We start from the raw sequence: 19095 nt of genomic DNA on the forward strand, positions 1-19095 counted from the left end.
AGACATAGTATCATGGCAGCAGATTCTAGAAGATCTGGCAACTGCGTTCCGGATGTTGAGTAATGATGAAGAAATAGAACCTGTCTTGAAACCTTGCCGTCTAACATACCGTTCCTATTGTGAAGCTGTACATGCAGAAGCCAATGGTATCTTCGCTCCAGAAGTCAACTATTGGGCAGATGTTGAGAAACAGAGTCGGGGTGCTGGTGTATTGGTAGAGAAAGATATCCAGAGCAAATTTAAAACCGCTAAATGGTACAGCAAATCTATAGATGCATCTTCCTTGCGAGCAACATCTACAGGTATGGGCTGTTCAGACGAACAGGTCCTGTTAACAGCTTTTGGTAGATCGATGGCGACTATTCATGGAAAAGATAAAACAGCACTTTGCATGGAGAGTCATGGTAGACAGCTTGATGTTGATTCCTCAGATACTGTTGGTTGGTGCACCAGTATGTTCCCGTTTATCCTTGATACGCCTTTGAAAGAAGACATAATTGGACAAGTAAAGCAAGTTGGCAAAGATCTAAATGCCATCCCAAACCATGGTCTTGGATTCGGGCTACTGAAGTCTGCAGGAAAAATATCAATGACGCACCCTAAAGTTACGTTCATCTTCCAAGGATCACTTGATGCCAGCTCAAAAGAAACTCTTGATGGGGGTAAATACCAGTTTGATCATATACCATGGATAGAGATTATGTTGAACGAGTTGCGACAGAGACGATTTCACAGACATTTTGAAGAATTGCTCGAATTTGACTTAGAATTTATTGCTTGGATACATGGTGGTGGGTTGAAATTCGGATGCTTGTTTGATGAAGAAACCGTCACTCAAGCTACAGTAGAAGATATCGTAAAACGAGCTGAAATTAATCTTAACACCCTAGCAAAAAGGGTCAACACAAAGAAAATTAACATTTCCTTAAACATTATTCCTGGCTTCGTAATAACTCCAGAATGCGCAGATACCATTAAAGATGCTCTCCAACACCACGACATCAACATACAAAACGTAAAAGTTAATTCGCCAGATGAATTTCTTCAAACGTTGTGCCAATCACCAGCCCAAGACCCGGGCCTGGTTGTAGTTATACCGAGATTGAAAAATGACGAGGATAAAGCAGACATGTTAAATGTTTGGAGTCGATTTCAGAACAAACGTAAAAAGAAATTGGTAGTTATTGAAACAGAAGATCTCCCTAAATCATATAAGCTGCCCACGTTGCCTGAAGACGTACCCATCTTTAAATTTAAAATTCACAAGTCCCACTATGATTCAGATTCTGACCTAGAATATAACATGCCGTTGTCGAAAGAAGGGTACACATGTCTTGGTCTAGACATTGCTCGATATCTAAGAGGATCGCAAAAGAAGACTCAGTTTAAAGTCGTTGCAGTCGATGGGGATTACACACTATGGGAAGGAGAATGTGCCCAAGGAGAAGTTAAGTTGAGTGAAGGCAATATTGCCTTACAGAACTATTTATTAAATTTGAAACAGAGTGGGATGCTTTTGGTTTTATTGAGCAAGAATGAAAAAGGAGATGTAATGGAAGTCTTCAGAAACCGTCCAGAAAATATGGTGCTGAATGAAGATGATTTTGTGTGTATCAAAGCCAACTGGGAAAAGAAACACCTAAATATCACAGAAACAGCAACTTTCTTGAATCTTGGGCTAGACTCTTTCGTTTTTATTGATGACAACATCTTTGAATGTGAGGAAATGTTAAGAAATTGTCCATCGATCTTAACTCTGATGTATCCAGGAGATGCCAAGTTGATACCCCCGTTCCTTGATAGCTTATGGATGCTAGATAATTTCAACATAACAGAAGAATCAGCTGCCAGAACTGAGCTTTATAGAAATGAAATATCAAGACAAGAAGACTTGAGAAGTGTTAGGCAAGAATCGTCAAGCTTATCGGATAGTAATGCAGAAGGATTGACAAGAATACTACGAGATTGGAAAATGAAAATGGTAATTTTGAAAACTACCATCAAGGAACTTAAATTGCATCAACCAATATTTTCAAGGGTGTCAGAATTGTTACATCGAACCAACCAATTTAAACTGAATGATGTCCATACCGATATCCTTCAATTTTCTGAAAATCAAAAAATATGGATCGTTAGTCTTAAGGATGCTCGAGGAACATATGGCATCATTAGTGTATGCATTTTAGAAGAGGAAAATGGAAAATCCCTCCAGCTTATCCAATGGTTAATCAGCTGCAGAGCACTTAACAGACAAGTGGAGAATCGTATATTTTATGAGCTTTATCTTTCCCACACATCAGCCTTCAGTGATTTAGAGATACAGATCAATACAACCAAACGCAATACACCAATGATTAAGTTCCTTCATGATTTAGACCCGGCCTTAGACGTGAACGCTGATTTACGTAAACAACATATAAGAGTAACCCCTAAGATCAATCTGAATTTACACAGTGTCCACAGTACAATTTATTTTGAAGATCTAGAGGTGGATTTCCCAAAGAAAAGACCAAATGAACCCAGCTTAACCAAACCCGAAGGAGAAGATAAACTAGACTCTTTTCATTTAATTAAACATATCAACACTGCTTGGACACCTTTATTGCAAGACCAAGCCTCAAAACATCACATGTTCCCGATCATTCCGCATTGCCAGTACCTGGAAATTAACACATCTACAGACACGTCACTAGTAGACACACTAATCAATACCTGGATGGATGTATTGAACACTACAGTAGTACCGGATAATGACTCCAACTTCCTAGAACAGGGTGGAACTTCGTTTGCCGCAGTGTTTTTAGTATCAAAGTTGCGAAGACTTCACAGCGTAAATATATCCATCATAGACTTACTGAAGAACCCTAATTTTGGAGTCTTTATGAATATTGTCCTCAGCGCAGATAAGATAGCAGAAACCAAATGTGAACCCCGAACAAATAGTAGAAAGGAAGGGAATATATCCAATGCTCAACAGAGAATGATAGTTATGCAGGAATCCGCACCGTTGTCAACATCTTATGTAGAAACAGCAGTTGTAGTTACTTCAACTGATCGACCCGTGGACGCAAGGGAAACATTTCAAGCTCTTCTTCAAGTTCATCCAATTCTTACTAGTAAAATCAAGGCTGCTCAAAACCAACAAAGCTTCTTCATGACACCTGATCATGAAATGAAAGTTGATGTAACTGAGGAACAAGTATCGTGTGACGATATCGTGAAGTACATATCAGACACAATTCCCTTAATACAAGTTTTATCATCCCCGCTGGCAATTTTTCGTAAAATAATCTATAGAAATCAAACTTTTATGGTGGTGCACGTGCATCATATCATATGTGACGAGGTCACGCTCTCTTCTATCAAAGAAACTGTGGTCAATATACTCCAGCGAAGCTTTCTGGATCAAGTAAAAGACGGTGATGCATACCAGTTATATTTGCAATCAGAACATGATTATCGCAAATCAAATCAATTCGCCGAAGATGGTTATTTCTGGCAAAAGCTGTATTTAACAATTCCACCAACTTCCACGCTTTCCAATTTACCAGAGGGGCAAAGTTTATTCAATGATTCAAGAGTATACCAAGCTAAGCATCACTTCGCAGACCTACCAAATGAAGTTCTCGGTCTTATTAAGGAGCTAAAACTAACTGAATTCCAATATTACCTTGCTTGCTCTGTCATTGTCATTCAGAGATATCTTGGAACAGAAGAAATAGCATTAGCCGTACCTGTTACCACTAGATCATTCCAATTCAAGAAGTCGGATGGATTATTTGTCAATACGATCATTCCAAAATTTACCAGCGACGGAAATGTTTGTCTGGTTGAAAATATCAAACACATTGCAGAAACGTGGCTTCAAGCTATGGACCACTCACATTATCCATTGGACGAGCTCTCCAGATACTTATGGCAGCAACACAATCAAAGCTTTAGTTCATTCTGCAATGTCATGTTCAACTATGTGTGTGCCGCCTCAGATTCTTCATTGAATATACCAGCTAAACATGCTAAAATGCCGCTAACCATAAATTTTGTTCAAGGCCAAAGCACAAACAAAACCCAGGTATGGATGGAATGGGCGACAGAACTGGTTCCAGACAATACAGCCAAAAGACTGTCAGCAAGCATTGTAGAACTAATAGCACAATCTAGGAATGAACTAGAAACACCGTTGTACAAGGCGCCAACTCTGTCAAAATCCGAAACGCGGCTTATTCAATCTTTCAGCGAGTCTCGTATTCCACAAGATTACGACGAAGTACCATGCCATATCACCTTTGAAAAACATGTACAATTATACGGTAATGAAATTGCCATCATCTGTGATGGACGAAGCCTTACATACCAGGAACTTAATAGCAAAGGTAACAAGATTGCAGCCGGGATTCTGAATATAGTTCATCCACAAGAACTAAAGAAAAAACCTGTAGTTCTTCTCATGAAGAAGGGCGAAGAAGCTATCGCGTCTATACTGGGAATATGGAAAGCCGGTGGACATTTCCTACCAGTGTCGATTTCCAACAGATCAACAATTAAGAACATTTACCAGAGAGCTGATCCAGCACTTGTAATAACCACGGAAGACATCGGGAGTCTTGTGAAAGATTTTGGAAAATCAACATGTCCAGTACTTAGTGTTGATGATGTTAGTGGGGAATCAGATCATAAATACATTATTGAACAATCAATTGAAGATATAGCCTATGTTATAAGGACCTCGGGGTCGACAGGTACACCAAAGCAGTGTAAAGTTAGTCACAGAAGCCTCCAAATCATGTCAACGGCCTGGAAAGAAATCTACAAAATGGACAAATTCAAAGTTAATATTCTGCAATGGGCGCCTTTATCATTCGATGTTTTTGTTGGTGATCTGACCAGAGCCCTGGTATCTGTTCCAGGTACCATGGTTATATGTTCCGATGAAAGGAGGCTTGACATTCCCTGCATCCTCAACTTAATCAAAGTCAACAACATATCTTTAGTTGAAGTAACACCTCAATTCGGACAGCAGATTGTTGAAAATGCCGATATTGGGGATCTTGACTCTCTACAGATTTTGATTCTAGGGTCTGATGCTGTAAAGAGCCATCTTTTCACAAGGGTTAAAAATCAACTTAAACCTAACCAACGCCTCATTAATAGTTATGGTATGACAGAAGCCACGATTGATTCGGCGTGCTTTGAAGGAGACCCACCGGTGACTAGAAGCGGTACAGTGCCCATAGGCAAACCTCTTCCAGGTGTTAAACTACAAATTCTGAATCCTAAAACACTACAACCGTGTCCAATCGGAACCGTGGGTGAACTATACATAGGTGGCGATATACTTGCTTCGGGAGACGTAGAAGTTGTTTCAGTTGATGGTCTGAATACAAACAATCTTAAAACTGGTGATTCCGCGTGCTGGTTACCGAGTGGAGATATTGAACTATTGGGAAGGTTAGACAATGTCATGAAACTTCGGGGATTTAGGATCAGTTCAACCGAAATTGAGAACAAAATCATTTCGAAAAATCCTGAGATAAAATCGGTTTGCGTGACCCCAGTAACCAGTGAAAATGATGTTGAATTTTTATGCGCTTTTGTCGTGTTGAATGGCGTAAATGACGGTGACATATCCAAGAAAACATTAGGAGACAGAATGAAAGGTGATTTGCCTTACTACATGATACCAGATGTAGTTCACATTATAAAGAAAATACCATTAACCACCAATGGAAAGGTCAACATCAAAGCCTTGCCAACATTACCAAATCTTTTCAGGGCATCTGAAAAACATACGCAAGCTTATGAATCAAAACCATCAAGTCTGTCCACTCTCAAGGGGCTGTTCACGGAAGCTATGTGTTTAGCTAACATTGATGACGTGGATACAGAGCAAACGTTCATGGAACAAGGTGGCCATTCTCTAACCCTGCTTCGTTTCTCAACATTGATAAAACAGCGTACAGACTACACAATAAGCATCGCAGACATATTTTCCTACCCAAGTCTCTCAACACTTTCCAGATTCATTGATGAAAACCAAAAAACTGAAGACATCTCCGAGTCACCAAAAACAACCGACACAGCTGGAGAACATATAGATATTGCTATCACCGGAGTTGGAATGAGGTTACCTGGTGACATTTCTTCGATTTCTGAACTTTGGAAGGTTCTAACACATGGTGAAGATTTGATAAGAGAATTCCCAGCTAGCAGAAAAGATGATGCACTGAAATGCATGAATTCTACAACATCTGAAGCGTTATCGGCTTGCGACACTTTCCAGGGATCATTTCTCGACAGTATTGACCATTTCGATAGCCAGTTCTTCAAAATCCCTCCTGGTGAAGCTAAATACATGTCTCCTGAACAAAGGCTGTTTTTACAAGTAGCCACAGAAGCTTTATCCGAAGGGAGAAATATAGACAAAATTAAGGGGTCGAAAGTTGGGGTTTTTGTTAGTAATTCGGAAATTAGCTATGCAGAACTTGATCTACCAGATGAAGCAATAAGTATCTCTGGATTGATGCCTGGGATGATTGCCACAAGAGTAGCCTATCAGTTTGATCTGAAAGGACCAACACTATTGGTGGATACAGCATGTTCCTCCTCACTGATGGCTCTCAAATTAGCATGTGAATCAATACAAAAGGGAGAATGTGACGGAGCCCTGGTCGGTGGTGCCAATCTTGTACTTTACCCAGCAAGAACAGGAGTATTCGGGGAAACTGGTATACTTTCGCCAGACTTTCATTGCAAAGCTTTTGACCGAGATGCTACTGGCACTGCAGTGGGCGAGGGAGTGATGTGTATCTATGTAGAACCACTCAAAGCCGCTACACAAAAAGGAAAACCAATTTACGGAGTATTGAAAGGCGTTGCTTCAAACAGTGTTGGCCACGGAAATGGCATCACTGCACCTACATCTGCTTCACAGAAACAAGTAATCGAATCGGCATTAAAACTAAGTCAAATGGCGCCATCGGACATTTCATTTATTGAGGCCCACGGGACCGGCACTAAACTTGGGGACAAAATAGAATTATCCGCATTGTCTTCAGTTTTCTCCCCCAAGGCTGGTGTTCGGGACATTCCAATTGGTGCTGCAAAGAGCATATTTGGACATTTAGATTCCGCTGCTGGGATGATTGGAATCTTAAAAGTTCTAGCTTCAATGATGTTTAAGAAGATACCACCTACCGCACATTTCAAGAATCCACATTCCGAACTTGTTGATTCGTTATTGGCAGTTCCTGCGAAGACAACTGTCTGGCCATCTAATGTGAATCGGTCACGTGCAGCTGGAATAAGCTCTTTTGGCTTGACTGGCACCAACTGTCATGCCATTATCTCACAAAGTCAGCCCTTAGGACAGATCAATGACAATAATATCACATCACCGCTTCTTTTGACCGGAAATGATCATAACCAGATACAGAATCAGATCCGGCGCCACATAACTTTCATTGAAGAGACTGTCGTTAATGCAGGAATCAACACTATATCCAGTTTATGCGTTGCTGTGGCAAACAGAATTCGAGATTTGGGACAAGCAAAACTAGGCTACATGACGCTGAAACTGGCAATATACCTTAAATCCCACACACAAGCTCTAAAAGTTTTAGAACTCCTTAATTCATGTAACGATATGGACGACATGGCTAACCTAGCAGATGTGCGAAGTGACATTGGAGTAAACTTTTTAAAACAAAGACGAGAAGCAAATCAGGGTGTTGAAGATTTTCTGACAAGTGGAACCGTGAACCTTGATTTACTGTTCGGAGATGATAAACCAGTACCGGCGCGGGGTGTTTATCTAGAAATGTTCAATCCAAAAAGGCATTGGTGTGATCCAAGTTCTTCTTCTCCAACTGAAAAAGTCGGACTTCTTAATATTTTAGAAACTAAGTTGAGCGATGCACGTGAAATGGTACGAAGTTTGCCTTTGGCGGCTTCTGAAGAATTAAGGGAACTCGAAGGAAAGTTCTGTGTAGCTATAGTAATTAAACTTCTTATGACTACCAAGCTGAATCAGTACTTGAAACAGTCTTCAGAAGTATCCTTAAAGACCATCTTCAAAGAGACTGGAATGCTGCCAAAGTACGATAAATTATTTTATGTCATGATTAGAGAGCTGTATGACAACCATGTTGTAATACCAACTGGAAACGACAAATCTATCCATTGCTTAGATACCTTTAGATTTTATTGTGAACATTTACTTGATGCTAATCCCGAACCTATAGCTCAATATGCCATGGAGAAATATCCAGCTTGGTCAGATTGCTTCAGATTTCCTCTCTACTGTTCCCAGTATTTGACAAAAGTCCTGTGGGGCAATATGAGTCCTCTTTCAGTCATCTACCCCCAGGGAGATCTGAACTACATGTACCAATTTGATAAACTAGGAGATCTGATTGGAGATGTTTACTACAATATGTACATGCAGTTGATTGCCGCTTATGCTAAACAGCTGTCCGGTCGTGGTAGAAAGGTTAGAATCCTTGAGGTTGGAGCTGGCATGGGTCACGTAACAAGACAACTGATACCTAAATTGAAAGATATGCCGAACATTGAATACTGGTTTACAGATCTTGGTAAGGCATTTGTAGAAAATGCGAAGACTTTATTCGAAGATTACCTGCACATGATGAAGTTCTCCACATTCGACATTACCAAGAGTGCTCCCAAGCAGGGATTACTAGGCTGCTATGATATAGTCATTTCATATAATGTTATCCACACCACTGAAAGTGTCATGGATTCTGTCATAAACCTAAAATCTTGCCTGGGTGAAGATGGTACTCTATTTATTATCGAGAGTGCCAAGAATGAAACATGGGCTACTTTGGCTTGGGGTATTTTAGATGGATGGTGGTATTTTAAAGACTATGATTTGAGACCAGATGAACCAATGATGGAACCTGAAAAATGGGAAAGAGTTCTGAAAGGTAAATCTGTTTTACTAAATAAAACAAGTATTCCAAAATGTTTGTATTTAATGTATATTTAAGCTAATGAGCATATACATGTATGTGTTTCAAAATAGGCGTGTATTGTCCCGTGCACCCCCTTTACATTTGACAAGGGAAGAGACAGAAATAACATAAAGTCCATTTTATTCCTTCGATTAAAAATTGGGGTGGGGAAAATGGCCGAATGGTCTAACGCGTGCGCTTAGATCATAGGATCTGTCGTTAAGTCAAATGATGTTTTTTTTTCAAATCCTATATTGTACGTGACGCGAAGAGTGGGGTCGCCTGTCCAACCTTGTATGTTTTCACCGGGTCCTCGGGTCCCCCATTGCTATCCGCCCACGCTCAAACTAATTATTGAAATCAAATTGATCAATATGGTAGTCCCAAAATGGCCTTGTTTGTTTCGAGTGTATTTTAAACTCTCTCTCTGGCTCAGGAAGACAGCGATTTTTATATGGTCTTAAGCGGTCGTCGCACTATATCCGCCGTCTGTAGAGGTACTTACGTTTTTCACCAATTTTCATAATATTAACTATTTTTTGAGCGTTTTCGGTCTCGCAAAATTAGTTTCAGAGTTAAGGCCCCTGACTATCGAGACGGTGCATTACCGCTCCCTCGTTCTTAATGTTCGGTAGGGTTATGCCTCCTGGCTGATTGTTGACAGCGGTACAATACGTACCTATACTCATCAATGTTCACCACCTTTTAAGGAATAAGATCTCGTGTCAAAAATAATGTCATTATATCAAGTAAAATAATGTCATTACATCAAGTAAAATCTTTGCGGCAGTCTATGGTGATTTACGTAAGATAACTATCCTTATAAGCATGCTTGTATATAAGTGCCTGGGCTCATCTAGTTAATGATTTAAAAGGGCATTTGTTGTGTTCTCAAAAAACTATATGAATTGTGTATTTTATTTCAGGAAGTGGATTTGGATCAGTCCATTCCTGTCCTGTTGACCAATTTGAAAGAGATCAAGTAGAGAAGTTCTTATTTGTATGCAGTGCTAAGCCCCTAGTTGGAGAACTTCAGCAGCTACCAGGTTGGTGGGAGACCATTGATCTGAAGACACGACGTCATCAAGACCTGGAGGATGAAGTGTGTAAGAGTACCGATACTGGTGTTGAAGATGCTCCTGTTGAACGAACGGCAGTTCACGGAGAATTGAAACAAATCTGGTGCGAACTGTTCGGAATAGACAATATCAAACCAGGTGATGAGTTCAATTCGCTTGGAGGAGAATCCTTACTGGCTATTCAGATGATGACTATGGTTAGAAAGAGAATTGGATATCAACTAGAGATTGCAGATACATTTGGGTATCCATCTTTGGGTGGCTTAGCTGACTTTATTGCTGATAAATTGGAAGATGGAGTTGAAATTGAAATGGGTGACACGGAGCAATGGTCTAATATATCAACCCCATCTAGCCTATCGGAAATCGACGAGAATGAGTGTGTTAGCACAATGCTAATGTTTCCGGGCCAAGGTTCACAAAAGCCAGGAATGTGCGTCTCCATGAAGGACAGTCCTGAAGCTAGAGCTGTTTTCAATGAAGCCGCTAAAATTTTGGGATACAACATTTTAGAGATGTTTCTGCAAAACGACAAGAATCTTGCTGAAAAATTAAAATCCACCGAGTTCGTTCAGGTTGCCCTTCTTGTCGGTTGTCTGGCGAAGACTGAACAAATAAAAGCAGAAAACCCTGAAAAACTGAACAATATTACTTACGTGTCTGGATTAAGTGTCGGCGAATTTGCTGCATTAGTTTACTCGAAAGTTATCAGTTTTGAAGAAGCTTTAAAGATTGTTCAAGTGCGCGGCCATGCTATGGAAAACGAAGTACATCGTTCCGCTACCGGCATGGTCAGCGTGTTTGGGCCAAGTACTGACAAACTACAGAAATTTTTAAATGAAAAATTCTCGCATGTCAAAATATCCACGTATCTTGCGGATAACCAACACACTGTTGCCGGAACAGAATCGGAGACAGAAGAACTCGTACGTGTTCTTTCCGGTGAGCTGAAAGACGATATGGACATTATTGATGTAAGAAAACTTAGAGTTGCTGGTGCTTTTCACTCCACGTATATGAAACCTGCTTCCGAAATTGTCGATCCTATTATAGAATCGGTAGAATTTTCTAAACCGACAGTTCCATTAATTATGAACGTCACCGGAGAAGTAGTAAACGACCCTGTAGAGATTAAGTCTTTTGTGTGCGAACAATTGGTAGCTCCGGTTTTATGGAAACAGTCTGTAATTACTGCCTATGAAGCCGGTGTAACGAACTTTGTCGAGGTAGCCCCAGCCAGAGTTATATCGTCCATTGTGAAAAACCGAATAGCGTCTGTTAAAAACTGCACCGTGGACCTAATTGTTGTTTAAATATTCTGATAACAGTCAAGAAATATTTATATGTAAAGTAATTTTAATTAACTGTAGTTTGTGTAGACTACTCAGAAAAATAATGAAAAAAACAAGGATTATATATTTAATTGAGGTTTAAATACTATTACAATGGATATAATTTAAAATTTTGCTAAATTACCCTTGTTCTGTTACAAGGGATCTATTTTCTCAGTAACCGGGCAGTGTTTAAAATGTACAATCTAGTTTCGCACATTGTGGTACAAAGAATGGTATACGTTTCGGCCGAATATTTATCATAGGTATTACTATTTTATAAACACATACAAATATAAAAGAAGCTATTATGTGTGTTTATTAATGGCCACAACTTAAGGTACCTTCAGGTCAGAATAAATGTTAAATACCGAGTTTAAGGTCTTCGATAATAAAAACAAAAACACCCAAAAAACAGAAACATTTTGGTCATCGCTAGCCTGCGATATTTACTGGATTACTGCATATTTTTGACTTTTCACATGCCTTTAACTTTAAAATTGAACTAGTCAATTTGAATTGTATTTTGTTGTTAAAGAACGAGTACGGTAGTTGTGATTTTTGTATCTTTTAAACACTACTTGCTTATTGTAGCAATTAATTACTTTTATTTAAATGTATATACTCTTTTACGTTCTTATCCTCATTTAGACCGGATTGGGTTTTTGCCTTTGTTTTCTGATTTTGTTTTCTTTGTTATACATTTTGAAATTTTGAAATTTTGAAGTTACTGAAAATATTTGACTTATGTTATATTTATAGCTCATATTTATATTTATATTTATAACATATTTATTTATGTTATATTTATAACGAATGAAATGTGCTATAAATGACTTGTAACATTGACACCTGCTCAACATGCTTGTTGATATTGCACAGAAAACCCACCCCACTTCTCTATATGATTTCTACTAAAACTAGTGTAAACCGGCAAAAGAGTGCAATAACATTGAACATGTCTAGTTATTGCACGGTTAAGCTCCATCCAATCTACTAGAGGGAAAACAGTCTGCTTATTCAACGAAAAGAACATAGGAAGATTCCCCGTCCATGTTACGTACAATGTATATTTATTGCACATTTGTTTAGATATCCATAAGCTTGTAATTGTGGTGACAATTATCACATGATAACAACGTGATATCTTTTTTGATAATACTTGTACATTTGTTTATGAAATGTTGATGTATTTGTTAAAGATACATTATGGGAGATTCGATAACGAGTTGGCAGTTCTCACTATAATAGTTAAAAACTAGATAACGTAAAGCAATTTGCTGAAAATTTCATTCAAATTGATCCACTATGAACCGAAAACTAAGCGAATGAAATTTCTGCCTAGCCTCGGTCATCTTTACTAAAGTCAGTACGGTAAACAGCCTAGTCTCGATTATCCATTTAATCGAGAAGGAAAGTTATGCAGTAAATCGGCTCACAATCCACTTAAAATCGGAGGCTAGCGCTGCCATCTAGAGTTGATTATGGTCTGGATAAGTTAATTAATGTCTAATTAATAATTTAGATAACATTTCAGGCCTAAATAAAGACCTGCAATAGACAGATTTAGCTCTTGCATAATGTATGTTTAATATTTTTATTTAAATATTTAGCGTGATATATTAACCAACTAGGGCGTAAACACTATTGTAACAATTTATTACATTTATTTACATGTTTACGGTTTTTACGGTTTTATCATTCCGTAATAATTAATATAATCTTACCTTTTTTCATAGATCACTTTACTTTTTTTGTCTTTTTTTTTATGATATTTCTTTAAGGATACATTATAGGGGATTCGATAACGAGTTGGCAGTTCTTACTATAATGGTTACAAACTAGATAATGTAAAGGCAATTTGCTGAACATTTCATTCAAATTGATCCACTATGAACCGAGAACTAAGCGGTTGAAATGTCAGTACGATAAACCGAATAGACTCGATTATCCATTTAATCGTTAAATCTTGAAGGAAACTTATGCAGTAAATCGGCTCATAATCCACTAAAGATCGCAGGCTAGCGATGCCATCTAGAGTTGATTATGGTCTGGATAGGTTAATTAATGTCTAATTAATAATTTAGATAGCATTTCAGGCCTAAAGAAAGACCTGCAATAGACAGATTTATCTCTTGCATAATGTATGTTTAATTTACCCTTTTGACATTTTGAAGGCAATGGAAATATTAGGCCTGTTGTGCATAATGGTATTTTGTTTATGTTTTAAAAAAAAACATATTTACATTTTTATTTTGTTGATAAATTTTACGTGATAATAAAACTGATATATTATTTGATATACTTGAGCATCTGTTAATATATTTGTTAATAAAACATGGTGCTCCACCCTATCGATAAGATACATATCTGGGAAGTTGGTGGGGCCACAAAGGAGGGATGCGGAAGGGGTAGTTACGAGCGGCTCGCTTGGCAGAAATGCCCAACTTTTTTAGACACCTTTTTTTCTGAAAAACAATAAAAACACTGAATAACAGAGATTGATTAGTATCACTTCTGTCGGGTTTCATTTACATTTCATTCGCTTTTTAAACACTTGATTTCAAGCTGCCCATTGACCTTATTATCCGTCTGCCCCAAAATAATAAATATTAAGCACAGCCTAATATGTAACTTAATGGGAACGATCCGTGGTCTGGAACACCTAGGCTGTACTCAATATTTATTATTTTGGGGTAGACGGATAATAAGGTCAATGTGCAGCTTGAAATCAAGTGTTTAAAAGCGAATGAAATGTATATATATATATATATATATATATATCAGTTATCTGAAAAGATGTAATAGCCTTCTGAATCTGGCATTTTTCCATCGCCTGCATTAGGGGACACCATAATCTCTTCGGTGCTTAGACTTCTTGTGTTCTTAACCAGGCACTGAGTCAAAGAAATGACATGATATTACTAGTCTGATCCATTTGTTAGTAACACAAGAGTTATTTACCCTATAATAGATCAATTCCATGCAATATCATCCAAGTATTCAATGTGAATCTTATCACCATTTGGCAACTAATGATGAATGTCATATCATCCAAGTAGTGTTCACATATTCGCTCACTCTCAATCAGATCCAAAAATAACTCAATTGGCCGACTACGTAAGAAACCAATGGGCGAGGGTGAATATTCTACTCATCAGTGGAACCACTACCACACAGGGGCACACAGAACCAACAACACTCTGGAAGGATGGTATTCAAGGATCAAGAAGCTAGTTGTTAAAGCTCATCCATTTTTTTTTAAATGATCGCATTTTACCAAAAGAGCAAAATATTAATGAAATTAGAATCGTACAGTATGCTGGGGGCCAGAAACCACCAAGGAAGAGACACAAATATGCCCAAATCCATAGCCGGCTCCAGGAATTAAAAAGTAGACACGAAGAAGAGGAATTAACTTTAGTTGAGTATTTAGATAGGGTGTCTTATTTGGCGAAATTAAACTAATTTGTTTTTATTTCTTAAAGTCATATGCCAAACATGTTAAAATTTTCGTTAATAAGTCACATTGGTGATTGTGAAAGTGTAAATTCTGATCATAAGAATCTATAACTCCATTGTTACATTTTTAATCCATTTTAATCCCTGAAAGCTGGATTCCCACGAAGGCGTCGAAAACGACCTCCTTTAATCCGTTCCGGTCAATAACTGCGCCTTCGTGGGAATAAGCCAGTTATTGCACGGTTAAGCTCCACCTAAAAGATGTTTGTTAACGAATCTCCGTTCAATCACACAAGTGTTTTATTTAAAGTGGGTTGAATAGAGGTAATTATCGTCCATAGGAGTGGGAAAGCGTGAATAAAAATAAAAGGTGTTAAACACAAAATTTCTGAACGGTGATTTTATATTGTTACCCTGTCTTTATTCTCGGAGCAGAACAGTAGGACGTTAAACCCCATTTCATTTCATTTCTGTCTTTATTCATGGACTGGCTCGCGTGTTCAATTCCTGCGTTGGCCGAGACAGTTCATCGGGATTTTCCAACGTGATTTCCAGTGGTGCAGGACGGAGGGCCTGACAAGGACAGTTGTCTAGTCGTTCGGGTGATACGAAAAAAACGAGGTCCCGTGTATACATTGGCGTGCACATAAAAGATCCCCTGTCAGTTAGAACTCGATTTAAGAGTAGGCCATAGTGCCGCTACCCGGGCAAAATTTCCCTTATAGCGTATGCCCACCCTCATTAGCCAGTCGGAGCAGAACAGTAGGACGTTAAACCCCATTTCATTTCATTTTTATTCATGGGCGTCCGCAGGGCGTTGGTGTTACATGTAGAGTGGAGAGGGTGGTGGTGGACAGGTTCCCGGTCAGCATTAATTAATTGGGGGTTCCAAGGTCGAAGATTGGGAAGGGGGTGGGCCATAAACAAATCGCGATGTTAATGATGGGTTCTGGCGCATATCAGGTCCTGAATAAAATAACATAATGGGTAAAACATGGTGTTTTTCAGGGGGTACAGACCTTTTTCTTAACGGGCACCATATTTCAGAGCGGGTGGGATGAGGGAGGGTATCGCCACCCACCCCACCCCACCTATAAAGCTTACTTTAGCAGGGGATTACTTGAAACTAACAGGGTCTAACACATGCTCTTGGGATTATAAGGTCTGTCATTGAGTCAAGTGAGAAACCTGGCAAGGAAGGAATATTATTAATTTAACCGTATAAAATTTATATCGAATACTACCATACAATAGGATACTTTATTACTCTGATTTATTTAATAGATAATGCAAAATGAATATATTGAAAAGTTCATTCAAATTAGTTTATACTGAGCAAAGTTATCACTGTTGGTAGTTTTGACAAGATCTAGCGTAGATTGTTCATTCTAGACTAGTAGCAACAATGAATGACATTCGAGACTTACTTACTCCAGATTAACTAGTTTATAGTTTATTTTCTACGAAGGCCCATTAGTGCCAAACACTTTGAACGAATTAGTATCTTGTTTGAACGAATTAGTATCTCGTTTGAACGAATTGATATCTCGTTTGAACGAATTAATTATTTGGTTTGAACGAATTAATTATCTCGTTTGAACAAGTTAGTAACTCTTTTGAACGAGTTAGTAACTCGTTTGAACGATTTAGTAACTCGTTTGAACGAATTAATTATCTCGTTTGAACGAGTTACTATCTCGTTTAAAAGAATTATTTATCTCGTTTCAACGAGTTACTATCTCGTTTGAACGAGTTACTATCTCGTTTTAACGAATTAAGTATCCTGTTTGAACGAATTAGTATCTCGTTTGAACAAATTATTTATCTCGTTTGAACGAATTATTTATCTCGTTTGAACGAGTCAGTATCTCGTTTGAACGAATTAATTATCTCGTTTGAACGAATTAATTATCTCGTTTGAACGAATTAAGATTTCGATTGTACAGAAGCATGGAAGGGACATGCAGAAATTGTGTTTCAAGTAAAGATAATATGATTTAATACGCGTAGGGTCTTTACTATTTCTAGCTTTAGCGTCAGTAGAAGGAACTACACTTGTGAAAAGGGGAATTAGTAGGGTCATTCTTGCATTTGAAGATATATGATGTGGTGTTCACTGGTCCCTTAAAGCGGTAAAATCTAGTAAAATCCAATATGACTGACATTTGCCTAACCAATGTACACAAAAAATCTACATGGTTGGTTTTTAAGACCCTATTAATGTATAATGAACAGATAAATAAATGCTCTTGGTGTCATTCTTTCATTTGAAAATATAGCAAGTAGTCTAGTGTTAGCTGGTCCCTTAAAGTGTTAAAAATAAATGAAATCTAAGATGACCGACATTTGTCAAATCAATGTACAAGAAAATCCTAAACGTTTGGTTTAAGACCCTATAATGTAATATGAACATGTAAATTCATATATTTGGGGTCATTCTTGCATTTGAAGTTATATCCTGTGGTCTTCGCTGGTCCCTTAAAGCGGTAAAATCTGGCAAAATCCAAAATGGCTGACATTTGCCTAACCAATGTAAACGAAACATCTTAACCGGGCGTGGGGGGAGGGGGGGTGAGACCAAGTAAGCGCCCCCGTGAGACAAAGTCTCCTCAAGCCCAGTTCAAAATAATCAAAAACTCAGTTATTATACGTCCATATCACCTAGGGTACTCGATTCCATCGCCATATTTCTTCTACTGCTCTATGGTCTTATACTATCGTATCGCTATCTGAAGATTTTAACGCCTACGGTGCTCGATTCCATAATGTCGTCATTCTTCCACTCCTCTATGGTCTTATACTGTCTTGTCATTATCATATTTACGGTTATAGTGAATCTCCCAGTTAGTAGTACCACTAGTCAGTGGGTCGTGGGGGAACAGACTGTAGAAATAGTCTGTCAACTCTCACAAAACAGGTAGAATTGATAGGCTGGCCGCGAGATTCTGTCCCATTTCTTATCCTCTCGATCATAAGAATTTTCTCCCATCAATGAACTCAAATTCCAGGGAATTGACTAAATAATTAAAATCTCTGTTATATATTTTATGTTGCTATCTAATATTACTCCACTCCTCTGTGGTCTCATACTATCCCATCACTATCATATTCACGGTTATAGTGAACCGCCCTGTTAGCAGTACCGGTAGAGCGTGGGGCGACAGACTGTGCTACTGTTCTGTCAACTCTCACAAAACAGGTGGAATTGACAGGCAGATCTCGAGATTCTGCCCCATTGACTGCCATTTCTAATCCTCTCGTTCACAAGAATTTGACCACAGCAATGATCTCAAAAGCCATGATATTCTCCCCTTCGGATTACTCAGTGTTATAGCCACTGTCCCTATGGTTCACAAAAATTATTACCAATCATAATATGACATGAACTTTATGTCAACTTGAATAAAACTACTTTCCGTCAAGATAACGAACCACAAACAACTATATAGGCAATACGACCCATGCTCTTTGTGGGGTTGGATCTATGCTCATTGTGGGGTGGGATTATGGGTGGCACCCTAGGTTTGGAACCGCGCCCACCTTATTCACCGCTTCTAGATCCGCTACTGGCGTTAACTTAAGATCCTATGAATGTATACAATCGTTAACATGCCCATAATCTTGTTGTTTATGTGTGATTTACATTGTCACTTTGTAAAGTGCCTCTGAACATGTTATATGAAAGGGTGCACTATAAATATGCTGTAATAATAATAATAATAATAGTATAACAGTAAATGTGATGCAAACTATAATGTTGAATAGCCCAGCAAAATGAGATTGGCGCTTATTTTAGCAAAAGTTGCCCAGTTAAAAAAAGCACCCTCATGTGTCTTAGAAATCATAGAGACGGCATAACCCTTCATTCTATGAAGAACAAATTGGTTAATAATTTCTTTCGCATCTTTATTCGTGTCTTGCTTCACTCATGCCAGTAAGTGATGAAGAAGTGCAGAGTTACGAATATACGTAAATTTGGATTCGCGTCCGCATGTTTTGGTGTAGCGGTTTCCCGAAAATGGTATAAAGAACCACTTAACCCCACCGGTCATATCTTCAAATGACATTATGGCCCCAAAAATATTAATTTTGAGACTAAAATTGCTATTTTATGATAAAACAATGCAGAGTTATGTCCCTTTATAAATTTGGATTTTGGGCAGCATGTTTCTCGGGTAATGAAATCCCCGAAAATGGTTCAAGAGAAAACCGAACAACTATGAAAACGATGCCAGATGAAAGTTTGACCCC

General features: G+C 38.4%; 1 protein-coding gene across 1 annotated transcript; it reads left to right on the top strand.

The window, feature by feature from the left end:
- Positions 1 to 2385: 2385 nt before the first annotated feature.
- Positions 2386 to 13682, top strand: LOC126832598 (polyketide synthase PksJ). Its single transcript, XM_050563446.2, has 2 exons — positions 2386 to 8945; positions 9899 to 13682. The coding sequence occupies exons 1-2, from the start codon at positions 2630 to 2632 to the stop codon at positions 11362 to 11364; spliced, it is 7782 nt and encodes a 2593-aa protein (XP_050419403.2). The 5' UTR covers positions 2386 to 2629; the 3' UTR covers positions 11365 to 13682.
- Positions 13683 to 19095: the final 5413 nt, after the last annotated feature.

This window comes from Patella vulgata, chromosome 1, assembly GCF_932274485.2.
Source record: "Patella vulgata chromosome 1, xgPatVulg1.2, whole genome shotgun sequence".
Taxonomy (NCBI): Eukaryota; Metazoa; Mollusca; class Gastropoda; family Patellidae; genus Patella; species Patella vulgata.